Below are 18,634 nucleotides of genomic sequence, written 5' to 3' on the forward strand. Positions count from 1 at the left end.
AAGGATAATATTGGGGAGTTTACCTGATAAAACCCTTTTACTGTGCTAACAGATTCACCTCAGATTCTACTCAGCATAGCTTTACCCAATTTTGGAAAATTTGGTTTTGACATCATTTAGCCTCAAGATTATCAACAAGGTAAAAGGACTGCTATTGGATGATTAGTGCCTTATTTCTCCAGAGAACACGGTTGCACTGCTCCCCAGCCAAGTGGCTGGCATTGAGTGTGAACTTAGAACCTGGTCTCACACCTATTTGTGATTATAGTCACATATATAGGGACTGCAATTCATGACGTAGTCGCATATTTTCGTCATTTTATGAGCCAATATCACGATCATAATGAATGGGCAATTACCATACAAACCATCATATCAGTGCCCCGTGTTATGTGACAGTAACATGAAAACTGCTCCTCATTAAGGCTTCAATACCATCCGTTAATACCATGGTCTTATTTTTATTTACAGAATATATAACATTACTAATTCATTATTTGCTAAAATATCGAAGCAAATAATGGCTAGAGAAATGTCCTTTTCTTATTAACCTTTTAAATAATTAGTCAAAATAACGTTAAGTGAAAGAAATGTTCTTATTAGAGTTAAAGCTAAAGTAGGACACCAATAATAAACATTGCTTAGGAGAAATATTATAATATAATACTTTATGCCTTTGTTGGAATAACAACCTATGATATGTAATTCGCGTTATGCTTTTTATCACGAATAAGTGTGAGACTGGGTTGGAACTTGGTCATGTGTGTGCACAACTGAAGCTCTGTCACAGCGGAAACCACTTGATTTCTGAAGGCTGTTTAAAATGTGTGGGCACATAATTAATGAACTGGATATTACAGTGTCTAGCTTTGGTCAGATTGTTCTGGGTCAGCTAGTGGTCAAGCATATAGTATTCAAAGATATAAAGGAAAACAAGTTCATAATAAACAGTTGTAGCTGTATCAGAAGTGCCCCATTTTTATTGTATGTTCTGAGTTGTGCAGTGAGGGAGGATCTCCCCATTGAAGCCCCACTGGCCTTGTCTAAGTTTGAATTTAAGCCCAACAGTGCTGCAGACAATAGTGATCCCCTGCTGAGTTAATCTCTGGTACAATGAGGCGCTTGGGGTCCCTGAATGAGCCAGATGGCACTAATTTCTTCTATCACACTTACAGATATACACACATACTCAGCATTGTGGTTCACACACCATCCCCCTAATCCCCAGCATCTGAATGTTTAATTCATAAATTTATCTATTGTACTGTGTAAGATATTCTTTATCATGTGTTAAAAAACATATTTGATGTTCTACATATATCTACCAGTGTTTGAAAATTGTCTTTTCCATTATATTATGATCACAATTTTGACCCTATTTACCCTCTTCAGCTGAGCTGTTTTTGAAGACTCTGATTAAATAAACAAATGTTAGCCTCTGCCACTCATTAACTACACGCATTAAAGCCAAAGAGTTTGTATCAGTAGTTTTCACTTAGATAGATAAATATTCATTTCCTAGTTAAATGATTCTGCCAAAGACAAAATTAACAAAGAAGTATCAACCGTTACATTTAATTTTCCTCCCTTTGCCTTTATTACAGGTCCCATTCTTTCCAGTTTTTCAAATACATCTTCAGGTTAATTTTTCCACACTTCTAAAATTCTGTTGGTTTTTTTTTTCCATTTTTTCAGTTACTCATTGTGACAGCAATAAAATTTTGCTTGCAGCAACACAATTTATGTTGTGCTTTGAGGAGTACTGTAGAGGGAAACTCTTGTTTGTCTGCAGAGTTCTTTAGGCTTCTGAGCTAATGCATTAAGTGATACGATGAGTTATGAAGTCGAAGGTTAAAGACTCTGCCGACTGGGTGTTCCTCTGGGTGTCTAGCTGTCTGTTAGTTCAGGGTTTTTATAGGAAAAGGAATAGAGGGAAAATGGATTGTAGAGTGGAAAAACAAGAATGAGGGGTTGTCATTAAGGCAGTCAGGCAGAATGAGCAGTGAGTAGAGCTCCTTGTTGTTGGTTAGTTTACTGAGAAATGGGCTTTGACCAGATTTGGTTACAGCTTGCTGGAGGGACCCTGTTTATAAAAAAGGAGAAAAAAAACAACCCTGAAAACATACAGCTTAAGATTCAGTGAAGGTTTGTTGTATGTCATCTGTTTCAGGGTCATGTTTAAACAGTGTGTCATCTCTTGTAGCGTGATGTAGGTGAATGCTGAGAATGTGTTCATTTTGGCCTCTCTCTGTCTCTCACACACACACACTTTTTTCAAATGGCAGTGACAGTTGTTAACTGCACAGCGTGTGTGGACCTTGATTATTTGGATGTCTTCCATGCTGCATGCGTCAGAGTGCAGGAATGCTCCCATTCACAGCATTACTCTGGACCACTGCTCACCCCATCAGGATTTCAGCCGTTTTCTGTCAGAAACAGAGATATTGAGGGAAAATGGTAGTCCAGGGTCTCATAGAACAGATTCAAGAGCTTTAAGAAGGAAAAAAAGGCTGAAGTTGGTAAGAGTTCATAATTTCTAGAGACCATGAAAGGAACCACAACAATATAATATATATATATAATTTTTTTTCTTCAGTATTTAGTGTGACCAGCCTTGCCTTTCATCTACATCATTTACATCTGAATCAAACTTCATCCTTAGACTTTTATGTATATATGAATATATGGCAGAGTTCCTGCAGTCTCACATTGTCTTTTAAACCCTTCAACTTAAAAAGAGAGTGTCCTTCATATCATTTACATCATTAGTACTATAGCTCTCAATTTCACTAAAGTCAGGCAAATAATGTACGTCTGGCTCTATGTGTCACAACACAACCTCAAGAAGAAGCCTGGATCTGTCATTAAAGAATGTAAATAGACCTGTCTCCTACAGTGTTATGATTCCTACATGCTCTCAACTGGAAATAAGTCTGAACGTTTCAGAGCTGATTACTCTTACTTCTGATAGACATTTAACACCTGGCATAATTCTTATGGTCTATACTTTCTCACTTTGGTTAATGTCCAAGTTGACATGAGGAAAACAGAAACAGTTAGTGTGCCTTGATGGTCTCATTTCACTTATGTCTTTGGCCAGTAGTTACCCCCAAGGTTATGCTTCATTAGACGGTAGCAGAATCGATATATCAAAGAAAGTACTAACTGTTTGGAGAAGTCCTACATGGGCCTCTAAGAGGCTTGAAGGAAAGCAAGTTTTCCACAGCAGGCTTGGATCTTATTCAGGTACCAACCAGCTGCTCCATGTCTGTCTATAGCCAAGTGTCCTCATGAATGTTCTCACTGGGAGGGAAAGATGTAATGGTCCCCTTCTCCCCTGAATTGAGCGCCTGCTTTTGTTCTCCAAGCAGAGGAGCACCACAATACCAGATTAAAAGCATGTTGGTGGGTGTAGGTAGAAGGAGGCCCCTGTTCTTGTGTGGGGCTTAGGCTCATTTCAAGACCAGAAATCACTGTTTCCTGTAATATAACACTCATTTTGTTGCAAATACATGGAGTACTGTGCAAATGGCAGACATTACCTGTCATTAATTTAATTTAATTTATAACCTCTCAGCCCACAACTCTACAGCACTGCAATGTTTTTGAGATGTCTTGTATCATGCGAAGCAGAAAATCCAGCAGATTACTAAGACTAAACTTAATGGTGTGGTTATATAACCCTGCAGATTTCTTTGTTAAAGCAAACACAATTTACTGTTATAGATATGTATTCTGTTTTGTGCTTGGCAGTTATTGGTTTACTTTATTTTATTTTTATTAGGTTTTGTACTGTATGAAGAATATATACAGAGAAAAGCACAAATCACACACTCAAGACAAAACATAGACAACTGAGTGCTTGGTTGTTTTAAATTGACATGAAGTAAATAAAGGGTGGCCCTTGACTTATGTTCTGTTATGTATAGGATTCAATTACATTACTTTGCTCAAAAAATATTGGTTTAAAATAATTTATTTAAAGTAATTAGGAAATGTTTTTTTTTTTTTATTGTAGAAATATAATCATTGTGACATTTATATTCAAAGTCCCCCTTAAAAACTCGTCTTTGTTCATTAGCTTGAACACCCTGTCTCACAAGTTGATGGATTTTTTTCTACTATTATTATTATTATTATTTTTAACTGGAGGATATTTTTAAGAGGTTTCATCTTTTACATTTTTATAATCTAACTTTTTAATCTAAAATCATTACCTGGTCTCAAACTAGTTACAAATGGGTTTAACACATAAAATGTATAAGATATAACTGAATAAAATAATAGCCATAATTAAAGACATGTTATTCCAAATGTTTAAAATGTAATGAGAAACCTTTTAGAAACAAGAAATGTAGGTGCTTCTTTTGTGTGGCACGGATTCTGAAAGTCTGCTGTTGATTGCACAGCTTTTCTAGCGTGAGTACTTAGAGATTGGAGAGTGATTACATTGCATGCTTTTCTTTCTCTTTAATGACAGAATGGTTTCATATTCCAGTGTGAGCTTGTCCTGTTGTCTACTTTCATTGCAGGCCTTTACATTGTTCTATGATTCTTGTCATAAAAACATAGTAATAATCCATTTGTATGGAGTGTAATTTGGTACCAGGCATTTAGAGTTTGTGTGATGCCATGTGCTTTATATTGGACAAAAACAAATCTGACAAGATCCACCCGAGCTAGTGGAATACAGACATTTACTTATTTAGAAAAAAACAGTCAATGATTTTCTGGTTCTATGAAGCTCCCTAGTTTTGAGCTGGGAAGCAGTGGAACTGCATTCTCTAGAGTGATGACGTGATTAATCACTTAAGATTAGTTGGAGTGCTATTTGTGACCCAGAATTGATCATACAACATCAGTACTTGAACTTGAATCATGTGGCTGAATGCCATCAAATCCTCACAGAAACATTTCTGAAACAAGCATAGGCCCTACTTGGAGCAGCAGATATTCCAATTATTTCTCTTAATTTCAAAAGAAAGTTTGGATCAGCAAGTGTCAGTAAACCGCTAAATGAGAGGAAAATGAGATGCTACTGAAAAAAAGAATAGAAAGAGCACAGCTCCAGAGCTCTGGGAAGAGGAAGGGTGTTGCTGGATGATAACGCAGATTTTTGCTGCGGTGTGGAAACCACTCGGGTTTTCTCTCTCTCTCTCTCTCTCTCTCTCTCTCTCTCTCTCTCTCTCTCTCTCATCTGCTCTTCACCTCTGTTTCCCTGGCTTAATCCAATTAGACGGCGAGCTGCCAAGTCCACAGCTCCATTGAGTGGTAAACAGACACCTCACACCGTGTCTGAATGATTAGAAACAAACATGGCCTGTTATCTCCACCCAAACAAAACCCCTCACCAGAGCTGTTATGCCTGGAGATGTCTCTGGGGTTTTCATGTCAGGGTTTAGATCTGAAAAGATTGAAAAGATTTTGATTTTGAGACGTGAAGATTCTGTGAGTTTACACGTTTGAACCCTTATTAATACATAATCTTTATAAATGTACACAAAAAATAATTTTCTATTATGTATATTTTGTAGCCCAACATTGGACGTCTCGGCCTGCCTTATGGTCCATCAGAAGAGAAGGTTGTCGTGGTTGCAGTAGATGACTGTGATGTGGCCATGGCTGTACGCTTTGGTGGTCAGATTGGAAACTACACCTGTGCAGCCCAGGGCACTCAAACAGGCAAGAAGAAGTAAGTGTGAGAACGAAGGTCTCTGTCTTGCTCTGTTGTCCCTAAAGCAAATCCCAAATATACAAACTTGTCTCTTACACCATTTAGAATCATAAAAATATCTTCCCTACATCACCAAACACTTGCAACAAACCTTAAAAATAGCCCATGTTCCCTGTAAAAAAAGAAATAGTTTACAAATATGTGTGCCATTGTAAGTTGAGTCTTTCAGAGAGAGTTTTAGAACAATAATAAATTGTTCACTGCTTACATCTTTCTATGAAATTCAGTTACACTTAGCCACACAATCCCAGACACAGATAAACACATGTACTTAGTCTCTCCCAGGCCCTGAGGTCTGCTATTTGGCCTGTACAAGACACTGTGCAACATGGCAGACACACAAGGGCTGGCTAAGACACGCTAACTTCACAGTGGTGTTGGATAGCTCATCATTACAGGAGATTACAGCGCATTCCCCTGCTCTCCTTTCACTCATGGCTCTCTCTCTTCTCTAATCCATCCAGATCTGCGCGCACTCTAATGCCAATCCTGTCTTATGGGCTTCAGAGAGCAAGACACTTGGAGCTGATCTAGACAGGGATTCGCCATTGTTCTTTAATTGTTTCCCTGTTTAACTCAGAGATCATGTAACTTGAGCACTTAAGAGCAGACATATCTGGGAAAAAGCTTTGAACTGGGATTGTAAATGGAAGTCCATATACTATGAATGACTGCCAACCCAAAAAACCATGACTCAGTATAATGCTGCAAATAATACACACTTAAAAATAACTGTGATATTAATTTATGTTTTCTCTTCTGATACTGATCCAATACTCTCATTACACTTAACATAAACATTAAATTCATAGGCAAAAATATACAAAGACTAGCATTCAAGACCTAGCCACTTTGTTTTGTTTTTTTTAATCATTTACTGACATATGGGCTTTGTAAACACATTAAACCTTTTTTCCAGCGGGCTACACACTGGAGAGGCCAGGCCATTTCTAAATATGACCTCTTAAAAGGGAAGTTTTTTCATATTTGATCTCTTCTAAACACTTATATAGTGATTCACAAGTACCCCAGGGTATTTATGTACCAAAGGCTTCAATTACTTGTTACAAATAATTATATTAATAAACAATAATATAAATAGACTTCATCCGCTCCCATTGGACTCCTTTTGGTTATAATATTACACACACATACACACACACACACACACTGATGGAAAGACAAAACGTTTGTCATTCTAAGAGGCCGGCGTGTCTAGTTGTTTGAATAGTTGTAGGAAATAAATTCATCTAGATGGTCGAGGGTATTTCCTGGCTGTGTTTTGCTATGTGCTAAGTTGCATAGCAACCAAAACAAATTCAGCTTCCAGTGAGTTCCAGTGAAGAAGACACTCTTTCTCTTTTCTGAAACCAAATAAAAAAAGAAGCGCTTTGTCCCATGTCCAGCTCCAAAAAAAGAACAGACAGAATCACAGTGGGATTTTAGGAATTTGTTGTTGATAATTTAGTTAATATAAATAGAGACATAGATGCATCAAAGTGATTATCTGACCATTTGTGGAGAAAAATTGTAAAAACATTAAACATTGAAGTAAATGCTGAGCTGCCTATTATTCGACATTTACACATTTAGAAATTCTCAAATGTGAAAAAATTCCACTTTAAGTTTTGTTTCTGAACAAGGCCTGAAGGTTCATTTCTGATACAGGATTTTACTGTCAAAGAGCCGTGTCTGTCTGACATGTGATGGAAACTGAATGTTACACCTAAATACTTTGCTTTGTGAGAATGTTTGCAAATCTCATAAGTACACATCATCTACACAGTAATGGACCTTAAGTGAGAAGGTAATTGGGGAAATTGTGACCTGAGGGGTGTGTGTGTATGTGTGCGTGTGTGTGTTATTAGGTCTTTGGACCTCACTGGGCCTCTTCTCCTGGGTGGAGTACCTGACCTCCCGGAGGATTTCCCAGTACGGAGTCGTGACTTTGTTGGCTGCATAAGGAACCTCACCATTGATAGCAAGCCCATGGACATGTCCAGCTTCATCGCCAACAATGGCACAGCTGCAGGTCAGATACTGAACTTTCCTAAAAGTCTATATTACATCCTTCACTGCACAACACGGAAGATTTCTTTCTGTCTTTCAAGCATTTTTAAACTTGTCATGAGTCACACTTTGAAGGTGAGCTTATCCCTGCTCTTCCAGGTTGTCCAGCCAAGAGTAACTTCTGCAGCCGGAGTGTGTGTCACAATGGAGGGGTGTGTGTTAACAAATGGAACACACATGTCTGTAACTGCCCGTTAGGCTTTGGAGGAAAAAACTGTGAACACGGTAGGACAATCACCCTTTAAGAAAAAAAATGTTCTCACTGTTGAAGCAACATTTAGAGAAATTTTAAAAAAATGAACATGTATAACACAATGTATTTTTATATTTTTTAACTGTTTCTGTTGGCAATTGTTCATAGAATCCTTGCACAAAAATGAAAAACTTTTAAAAAGCAGATATCTAGATCTGTTTTAGCAGTAAATATATTCATGCACACTCAGTTTAGGGAACGTTTACTTTTCTGAGACAAATTGTGGGCAGCAGCATTAAATAGTTGACCAACATTATTGTTAGCTAATATACCGATTTTATTTGGACATTAGGAAATTCAATTCACCTTTAAGACCCTTGAAAAACCTTTGTTGAGTATTCAACTGGTAAATATTCCATCATGTTGATTAGCAGTAAAATGCAAACCAGGACAATTTCAAATATGTGAGGTCTGATGCAACCAAAGAGCTAGCGTTATGTAAGTTTGAGTGCTAGCTTGCTGTGAGCCAATAAAAAAGTGAAAGGCATTGCTCTTTGGGGTGCTCTTGTCTCACTGCACCTTGACTCTACTCATTTCTTTGTCCGTTTACTAGAGAGATGTAGTTTTTTTGTCACATTATTTTTTTTATATTACCAAATACTTTTTCCACTACTGTGATACACATTATTAACCACTGAACCTTACTATAAACCAGCTGTCACACTGAGTTCTACCACAGCTCAGGTCTGAAGCTATCGCAAAAGATAGGGCAAAGTTTTCCAACATGTGCTGTGCATGGCCTGTCTAACTGAGAGCAAACTAGAAACAGCTGCTGGTTCTGTTGAATTGGATGTAGGTGGTCTTAGACTGCTCTTAAAAATTATGAGTTCTATAAAGCACCATAGAACTTTCAGATAATATGAATGTTTTTTTTATCAGTTAAAGATTTCCAATAGAGCTGGACGTCTAAGCAATGAACCATATAGAAAACATTTTCTCTGTGTGTGTGTGTATGTGATTTCTTTGAGGGGAAATTTATTGACAACTGCCTGAATGTGAGTTCACCTTTGACAGATACTACAGTAAATGTTCTGATTTCAAATTGCTGACTCTACCTAAATCTTTCTTGTGCTTCAGAGACCTATAGCAGTTTTCATGCAAAGCAGCTTAGAAATGCAATCAGCTTTCATTCTCAACTGAGAATACTGCAGAAGTGTTTATGTCCATATTGAGGACAGTAACCTGTCCCCAAGCCTTGATCATATTCCCCTTGAGTTTAGGTTCAGGTTAAGAGACGTGTGATCAGATCATTCTCTGGTGGAAGTTTATGAATCCGTGTCACCTCTGTGAGCATCATACTCAGCGGTCAGGCAGGGTCAGTGTGGCACACGCTCAATGTGATAAAAAGTACAGTTCAGTCAAGAGAAGGAAATTGGATCAAAAGTGGCTTAACATATTCAGAGAGCTTAGTTTGACCTAATTCCCTGAAGTCCCCGAGGTGTGGTCTGCTTGCTCATGAGACTTGACCAGGGCTTAGAGGTCACTCCTCATTTTAAAACCAGCATCAGTGAAATGGCACTAGCATACGACAGCTGGTTTGGCGTTAATGTGTACAGTAAAGTCTGTCAGATTAAAAACGCTGAAGAATATGTGTAGCGTATTGAAAATGTTTTGCTCTCTCAGCCGTATACTGCTTTACTGGGTTTCACTGTGGATGTATCTGTAATAGTAATGGTTGTGTGTGACGGATTTTCATTTTGATTTACGCTCTTATCTGCAGCCTCTGTTATTGAACTGTTTTCGTCTTTGAAATCAATAACTAAGTGATCTCTATCTTTGTACACAGGAGCTCCGCAAACTTAAAACCCTGATGAGTGCCTTGTAAGACTTTTTAGAAAATTGATTCAGTGCAAACCACTTGGGAAAGAAATATGCAGTTGTCCTATTTGAAGCTTGAATAAAGCAAAATTAATAGACAATTGTTTTTTTCCTGAAGGTGAATAGAGCTTTCAGAACTGCTCTATCTTGCAGCGTGGTATGATTTTAAAAGTCTTAAGCAAAATATAACAGCAAACTATTTCATACAGAATTTTATTTGGAAACCTGGATCTCTACACTTTGTCACATTGAGCCACATTGACCAGGCCTGACCACATTTTAACTGAGGTCACACAGGTTGATAAATAGCCATCACAGAATGATCTGATCATGCTAAATGCTTCTCTAAATCTGAACATAAAGCTATTATTTCAAGGTAAGTAACCAGCTTTATTTTCATAATTGGGGAGAAATAAATATTAAAAAGTAATTTTATTTAGCTCCACTGGAAAAGGCTCCACATAAAGGAGATGGTGAAGTACAATGTGATATATATATTCCATAGGTATTAAATTGTTTAACAGGAAAATAATAGACATAGGATATGGGACGTTTGCACTGTAGACAGGACCAGAGACTCAGGGACTTGGTTTTGATCTTTGACTCTGGGCACTGTCTATTTGGAGTTTGGTGTGTTCTCTCCAAATCTGCGTAGGTCTGCTCCGGTTTCCTCCCAAAGTCCAAGTACACATGTTGGTTGTGGAAAATTGTCTGAGTCCATTGAATTAATGAATGGATGGAAGGATGGACAAATGGATGTTAGACTTGGGCACAAAAAATATGCATCATGTCACTGACCTTTTAAAAGGTTTGCCATCAGTGGACTCCACAGTCACAAATTCTAAATTTGTAGCCTGCTCTCAGTGCTATAATTTCTGAATGAAGGTGCGTCACTTCTGCTGCTCCATTCTATCTGGTCCTAACATGCTGAAGAGAAATATTTTGCCTCGAGCAGTCAGTGAGTAAGAACGCTGGTCGATCCTCATTGGAAAGCAGGGTCCTGGATGACTGGGAAAGAGTTGACAGCTCACAATCGGGATTAATCCTGCTCTCAGTTAACAAAACACATTGCAACATCCAAATCCTTCTTTTCTTCTGTGTTCATGGTTAATTTAGCGCAAATAAAAGAAGCAGTATGTTTATATGTTAGAATGGCATGTTGGGTTTTGGAGAGATTTTCTTGTCTGTTTTCTCTGCAGTAATGCCCTCACCACTGCACTTTGATGGTCATGGCTTGGTTTCATGGAGTGACCCTGACATCACCATAGCGATTCCCTGGTACATAGGCCTGATGTTTCGTACCCGTAAAAACTCTGGCACTCTGCTTCAGGCTAGTGCTGGGGGGCTGTCTAAGTTCAACGTGCTGGTGAGTACATCTTAAATACTGTACATCAAGCTACAGCAGACAATACACAGGTTGCCAAAGCCAAGAACTTCCATGGAATGAAGGAGATCTCTGTGGCTTTGTGGCGTTAGTAAAAGTTTCACAGCTTACAGAGCTATAATTTGGCCCACTAGTTGTTTTAATATGGGAAGGCTGTTTAAAAGGGGTTGTACCAAGTAAATAGAAATTCAATACAGTATTCAATTATTGATCTTAAAAAGGCCAATTATCAGTGAACCTCATTTTAGAATTAGAAATAGAATCACTTTATTGGCCACTGTGCTTTCACATAGAATTTGTTCTCCACATTTAACCCAATCTGTGCAGTGAAACACACATTTACACACACACTGGTGAACACTAGGGGGCAGTGAGCACACATGGGCAGCCCTAGCCACTGCACCTGGGAAGCAGTTGAGGGGTTAGGTGCCTTGCTCAAGGGCACAAGCCCAGTTCCCTAACAACCAGGCCATGGCCAGAATAAAATGAGTGATTAAAACATGCTAATCACATATATTGATTCTGTATACTAATAACAGTCATACTTCACAATCCAGTCACATATTGGTAAACCATATCCATCTTGGTCAGGCTTTCATCAGTCAAACCTGAGGGTTTGTTACAGGTTTTCGGATTCCCGAAAATCATTGTGTTATAGCAAAGTTTTTATGGCATTTGGCCAACTGTTTTAATTTTAGTGACCTTTAATCATGTTACAGGCAGGCGAATGCAGTTAGGGGTCTTGACCAGGGTCTCTTGTTGGTATAGGTGTGCTGTTTTAGTCTCTCATGGTTTTTGTTACCTTTATTTCAGGTCACTAACAGGCACTTGCGTTTTCAAGTGTTTTTGGGGTCTCAAAGGGTCGCCCTGCTGGAGTTTCCTCAGATCCACATCAATGATGGAGAGTGGCACCATGTCTTGGTAGAGCTGAAGAGTGGGAAAGATGGCAAGGACATCAAGTACATGGCCCTTGTGTCTCTGGACTATGGCATGTTCCAGGTGTGTACCGATGCCAAGGCATAGTCCAGAAGGCTCAAGTTTAACAAACTCAAAAAGTATTAACAGGAAGTTCTGTTTTTTAAAAGAGTACAAGATCATTATTTAGTAATGTATTTAGCTGAAATTTTTGTTAAAAATTGATTGTCTTATTTGACCTGGGTTCTGTTTGTAGAACACAGTGGAGATTGGGAATGAGTTGCCAGGCCTGAAGGTGAAGGGGCTGTGGATGGGGGGACTGCTAAAGAAAGATGGCTCTGTTCTCAATGGCTTCAATGGTTGCATGCAGGTGAACCTCTTTGTGTATCTTCATCATTAAACCACATCCAAACAGGAATAAAAAAACAAGAACAAAGGATTTTGTATTTTCAGGTATGAAATATGGAATATACAGCATGCGTAATTTAAATATTTGAAATAAAATGAACACTTTATTTGACCCTTTTCTCCCCAATATGATATCACATATCACATATCTCCTGTATCATCACACTGCAAGCTGAGAGGATGAAGCATAGCATGTGAGACCACATCTTGTCTAACTGCCACTGCAACAGGGTTCTCACTAGGCAGCTCAACATGCTTGGAGGAGAACCCTGGCTACAAATTCAGTTCTATTGGCTAACAGAGTTGCTTTGGCTAGTGTTACACCGAGTGATGAAGGAGAAGGAAGGTCATCCTACCCACTCAGAGAGGCAAATCATGGTCTCTTGTACTCCTTGACTTCAATAATTTTGATAATACCACCACTAAACAGCCACCCAATCACACAGAATTACACAGACACACACACACACACACACACACACACACACACTTCTTCACAGACTAACAGCCATGTTATATTTTAGGGTGTGCGGATGGGAGAAACTTCCACCAACACAGTGAACATTAACATGCGCCGGGCTCTGAAGGTGCATGTGAAGGATGGCTGTAACATGGCAGACACGTGTGTGTCCAATGTGTGTCCCACCCACAGCCATTGCAGAGACAACTGGGCCTCCCACTCCTGTGTGTGTGAGCCAGGTAAGACTTACCAGAGATCTAGATCCCATTACTTTTTAAAAACCTTTTTTCATCCTAATTTTTACACATTTCAGCTTGTTTTCTAGAAGATGAATAAAGTGATGAGACTAGAGATTAATGGGATTTTTCTAAAATCTAGGATAGTAAATTTGAAAAAGCGTCATTGTCATATTAAAAGAAAACTACATTGGACTGTATTGTAACAGAAGGAAGTCTTCTTACATCTTTCATTTTATCCATAGGATCTTATTTTTCTTTGTCCAAACTGGGAAGCATAGAAAGACTGCTGGCATCTGAAATCAACTTTACATCAGTCAGGAAGCACTACTACAGTACTTAAGAAATAATGTAAAACCGCAACCTAAACAGCTTTTACAGTCTATTAATACAGATTAAATAAAAGTTAGATATCAGTTAACTAAAATATTTTATAAGTAGTTCTTTGTAAATGTTAATATCACATCTGACTACAGTGCTCATTCATACAAGAAAAACCTTTATAATATTCATGTGTTTTAGTGAAAGCAACTTGCCATTGGCTTCTATATAGCACATGTTTTGATTTGAATTTTCTGCTCTTGGAGAGATTACATTGCCTTAAAAAGACCTAGGGGATTCCTTCAGGCACAAAGTATGAGTAATGTATGCGTGAGTCTCCACTCTGCTGCATTTATGAGCTTTTGTACAACTGGGCGCAGACCTACAATTTTAACTGGCTGAGGCTAAAAAGAAGCTGGCAGGAGGGAAACAAAAATATTTAAAGAAATAAATCTGAGTATCCTGTCAATATATCAAATTGCTCTGCAGGTGTGTGTGGGTGTGTGTGTATTCATGTGTGAAATGTCTGTACTGTCAGGATATTTTGGGCGAGATTGTGTGGATGCCTGTCTACTGAACCCATGTGAACATATCTCCAGTTGTGTGCGCAAACCTGCCACCAAACATGGCTATACCTGCGAGTGTGGACACAACTACTACGGCCAGTACTGCCAGCACAGGTACACTTCATCTTCCCTAATGCAAAACTCTTAGACACAGATGTAACAAAACTAGTCATGGGATTGGAATTTGCAAGCAGTTGTAGTATGCAGAGATTGTAGTATAATGGAAATGGGTTTAATGCAACTACAAATTTTGAGTAGTGTATGTATAGTGTGTAGTGACTTGATTCAAACATTATATTGCAAGATTTGTGACTCAACTATGACTTCAATTAATTCATCTGTGATTGGCTCACTATGATCCCCATATTTGGAAATGACTGTATCCCCCTTATTTATGTTGTATTTCAAAGTGGCATGTCTACTTTATCATGCCATGTTTTAAATTACTTCCAACCTGATTTGATTTTGACCGCCATTTGGACAGCGCAAGTTAGTACCCTTCACTAGTTACTGTAGATCTATAAACCTGTAGTGTCCCTGTTTCCTGTTTTTATATATGATTTATATCTCAGATTTACACATTTTAATACAGATCTAATGGCAACAAGGGACAGATTTACAGTTTTGCATAAAGACATTGGGCTGTGACATATATCCATGAATGCAGATTTGATGGTAAAAATGTCACTTCATCAAAAAAGCAGATAAATGGAACATATGCTCATGTTTTAAGTATCTTAACTTACAGTAATAGTGGGTTCACTACTATGTTGATATGTGTGGCCTCAAATATTCATCATATCTTTCAGTCTTACAATATATATTTGTACAAAAATGAATATACAAATGTAGTATTTGATTCTGAGCATGGATTTTAATGAAACAGATTCTTGGACATAATCCAGCATTCTGTCAGATTAACAGCTGTAAGACAGATTTCACGCAGAAAAAAATGCCCTTTTCAGGGTTTTAGTGAATCTTATAGTGGTCAAAATGTGTGGCTGAAAATGTGTTGCTCTGAGGATTTCTGATACTGTGGAGATATTTTAGGCTTTTCTGTGTTTCACTTAATATACGAATGCATTATATGGTGTGGTGTAGTGTGGGGCATGCTTTGACCCCAACAGTAGAAACCAATGGGCAGTTGTTCACATGCTTCAGCTCTCTATATTAATATGACATTCGTTACTGGACAAATTTCATTTTCAAAAATTAGAAAAAAAAAAAAAAAAGATTATTTAAAATAGCTGTTGATTACTAACTTCATTTTAAGTCCCCAGGAATCTTTTGAATTTTGAGATACTGAAGGAATACGTATTTATCTGGACACCAAGGTTCTAAAGAGCTATTGATTATTCCTGCCTATAACTTTTAAGGCACACTATTCCTGTCAGTAAATTGTTGTCATGCTTATGTGACCAATGTTTTTAAAAATAATAACCGGTAAGATTTTTTGAAAGTTGGATTTCTGTGTAAGAATTTCTTACCTTTTTCTTGTGTCAGAATGTTACATACAATGTCACAAACTGCAGCATTAAAATTTTTGCATAATATTGTGCATTTTAAGATGCAAACCACTTCATTAAACTGGCATGTAACTTAATCACTAACTCACTTACTTGTGATTGACAAAATATTTCACCATTGGCCAAAACTTGATGCAACGGCATTGCATAACGAATAGTCACATGCTACAGAAAACCACAGGGTGTGGCCACTGAGGGAAAGTTGAACGGTACCAGTCTGGTTCTCTGAGCCACCATTTTAGGTATTCCCTACATCACATCTGATCCAGATTATGAAGACCCTGATAATGAGCTGGTGATCAGAATCAAGTGTGTTGGAGAACTAATTTGATGATGGAAATGGCTGGGTCTGGGTCTGTGCCTGTAAATCTTATCGGCACATCACTGGACCTTTTAGAACTCATGTAGCATCTTCACATAAATTACAGTAAGTCTGTGCATTGTATGGACTACTGCTCTGCTTGTGATTTCTCCTGGCACATATGATTGCTTTGATTGTTGAGGGTTTTTGAAGTCTCTTTCAAAGGGAAACACATTTCAGATGAGCTAAGTGTTCTGTTTGGTCTGGTGGCTTTGGGCTTGAGCATGAAAAGATTGAGTTGAGCACACTCCTGCTTCCCTCTTTGGCAAATGAAAAGAAGCTTTTTCAAACCGAGTCATCTCCACTTTGGGAGAACACTCCAGGCTTTTGAAGTTTGTTTTGATTTTTACTATTAATGTCCCCTTCTCTCTCTCTCTCTCTCTCTCGCTCTCTGTCTGTCTGTCTTTCAGAGGAGATCAGCCATGTGCGCGAGGGTGGTGGGGTTATCCAACCTGTGGCCCATGCAACTGTGACGTCAATAAAGGCTTCAAAAGAGACTGCAACAAGACCACAGGGGTGTGCAGCTGCAAGGTATGAGCTCCAGAAGGTCTAGGAGAAACCACTATGGTGGTTTTTATTTGTTGTTATGTATACACATACAGATCAGCCAGACACAAATATCACCTTGGTCCACCTTCTAGATGTAAGAGACATAGACAGCAGCTCATCAATTGCTGAATTTGGTGTTAGACGTCCTCTAGTGTTTCATCATTTCATCATCATTTTTAGGGTTTTTGTTTCTTGCTCTTTCAGGATAATTATTACCGTCCTGCAGGCAGTGACACCTGCTATCCATGTGAGTGTTTCCACCTTGGCTCTCAGAACCGGACCTGTGACCCACTGACCGGTCAGTGCCCCTGTAAGATGGGAGTGGTGGGACGTCAGTGTAACCGCTGTGATAATCCCTTTGCTGAAGTGACCCCCAGCGGCTGTGTGGGTATGTGACAGGTCAATTATAAAAATAGCTTGACTGACTATTCTATCTAGCATATAATTTCAGAGCAATGCACATTTAAATTTACAGGAGTAAACGTTATAATGTTTTTTCCAGCTAAAGCTCTTCCAGAGTGCTGTAAATATCCTGTCCAATGTCAATCAGTTTAGGGCTGGGCAATTGATCAAAAATGAATCGAAATCAACATTCAGAACTTCTTATCGACATAATCTTGTCTATGTCGATTAAATAGATTATTTTTATTCTGTTATGTTCCCACAAAATTATGCTACCAAGCTGTAGTAACACGTGATTCAGCCTCTATCTGCCACATGGAAGCAACCTAAATGCCGAGGCTGACCGAGCAACTCAAGCAGCTCGTACTAAAGATAAATACAGCGTCTGTGGTTTGAATGTGCTGTGTTTTGACTATAATTAAGATGACATTGAACAAAAAGAAGTCAAATGTAAATGCTGAGAAAAAACTACTTCAGCAACCAAAGCACAATCAGACACCAAATATAAACAGTGCTCAGAAAATAAGCACATTAGAAAAAATATCCCACTTAAACTATGAGGGTCAAAGATACAAAAACAAATGAATCGTTCATTAATCGTTATCATGGTAAAATGTTAAATTAATCATGATAATGGTTTGTGCTCATATCGCCCAGCAGTAAATCAGTTCTAATTGTCATTTGTTGCCACAGATACTGATTTATTGCTGTGTTACTGTGCATTCCTTGTACATTTAGGAATAATGGTCTTAAATGTTGGAAATGTGCTGTTACACAAAAGGTTATTGTAGGTCAAAGCTTAACGCAGCGTGAGACTAATAGCATAATGCTTTGATTATGAACACTTACACTCATTATGTGAAACACTTTCATGTCAGTAATATTATCCAGTTGTGTAATTGTGTGGGAGGATTACTGGGGGCTTTGTTGTATTTTTTAATAAGGTCAGATCATTAAGGGTCCATGCCTTGTTAGTGACACTAAAAGACATCAGTTCCTCATTGTTAGCATTTCTCTCTCTCTCTCTCTCTCTCTCTCTCTCTCTCTCTCTCATATTAACTCTTCCCCCTCATACACTCTCCTAGTGGTTTACGAAGGCTGCCCCAAGGCTTTTGAAGCCGGAATCTGGTGGCCCAAAACTATGTTTGGTGGCCCTGCAGCAATGAATTGTCCTAAAGGATCCAGTGGTGAGTAGACTTTCTAAAATAATCAGATCACTCTACAAACACAAAACTTTGTACATTTTGCTCTGTCTCTTTCTATACTTTGCCTATTAATAAGATCAGTGTTTTTGGTTATAAGGCAGTGCATTTTCCCTCCATCCTGTTAAAGCACTTATCCTCTGTGTGCTCCCTGTAGGGACAGCTGTTCGCCACTGCAGTGATGAAAAAGGCTGGCTTCCACCAGAGCTCTTCAACTGTACTTCTCACAGCTTTGCCAAGCTCAGGAAAGAGGTGAGCATCTCTTCTACACTGTACGTATTCATCACTGGGATGTTTCTGAACCAGAACTGATAATCAGGCATCAGAAACATTGGATGGGTGGTTGTTATCGTTTTGCTCAGATGGTGAGGTTATGAGTGTGAGGGGAAAGCATTTAAGGTTTAAGAGGTTAGAGAGTTTATAGGTAAT

The 18,634-nt window shown here is 38.4% G+C and overlaps 1 protein-coding gene across 1 annotated transcript in view; it reads left to right on the plus strand.

Annotated features, from left to right (window-relative positions):
* Positions 1-18,634, plus strand: part of celsr1b (cadherin EGF LAG seven-pass G-type receptor 1b) — a 63,508-nt gene that overhangs the window by 29,727 nt on the left and 15,147 nt on the right. Inside the window, exons 6-17 of the mRNA XM_066648865.1 lie at positions 5,535-5,692; positions 7,603-7,766; positions 7,904-8,029; positions 11,075-11,241; positions 12,073-12,258; positions 12,431-12,544; positions 13,107-13,281; positions 14,138-14,279; positions 16,463-16,583; positions 16,806-16,989; positions 18,089-18,190; positions 18,363-18,457. Of these exons, the coding sequence (XP_066504962.1) occupies positions 5,535-5,692; positions 7,603-7,766; positions 7,904-8,029; positions 11,075-11,241; positions 12,073-12,258; positions 12,431-12,544; positions 13,107-13,281; positions 14,138-14,279; positions 16,463-16,583; positions 16,806-16,989; positions 18,089-18,190; positions 18,363-18,457 (1,734 nt within the window). The remainder of the gene's footprint in view (positions 1-5,534; positions 5,693-7,602; positions 7,767-7,903; positions 8,030-11,074; positions 11,242-12,072; positions 12,259-12,430; positions 12,545-13,106; positions 13,282-14,137; positions 14,280-16,462; positions 16,584-16,805; positions 16,990-18,088; positions 18,191-18,362; positions 18,458-18,634) is intronic.

Source organism: Hoplias malabaricus, chromosome 17, assembly GCF_029633855.1.
Source record: "Hoplias malabaricus isolate fHopMal1 chromosome 17, fHopMal1.hap1, whole genome shotgun sequence".
In the NCBI taxonomy this organism is placed as follows: domain Eukaryota; kingdom Metazoa; phylum Chordata; class Actinopteri; order Characiformes; family Erythrinidae; genus Hoplias; species Hoplias malabaricus.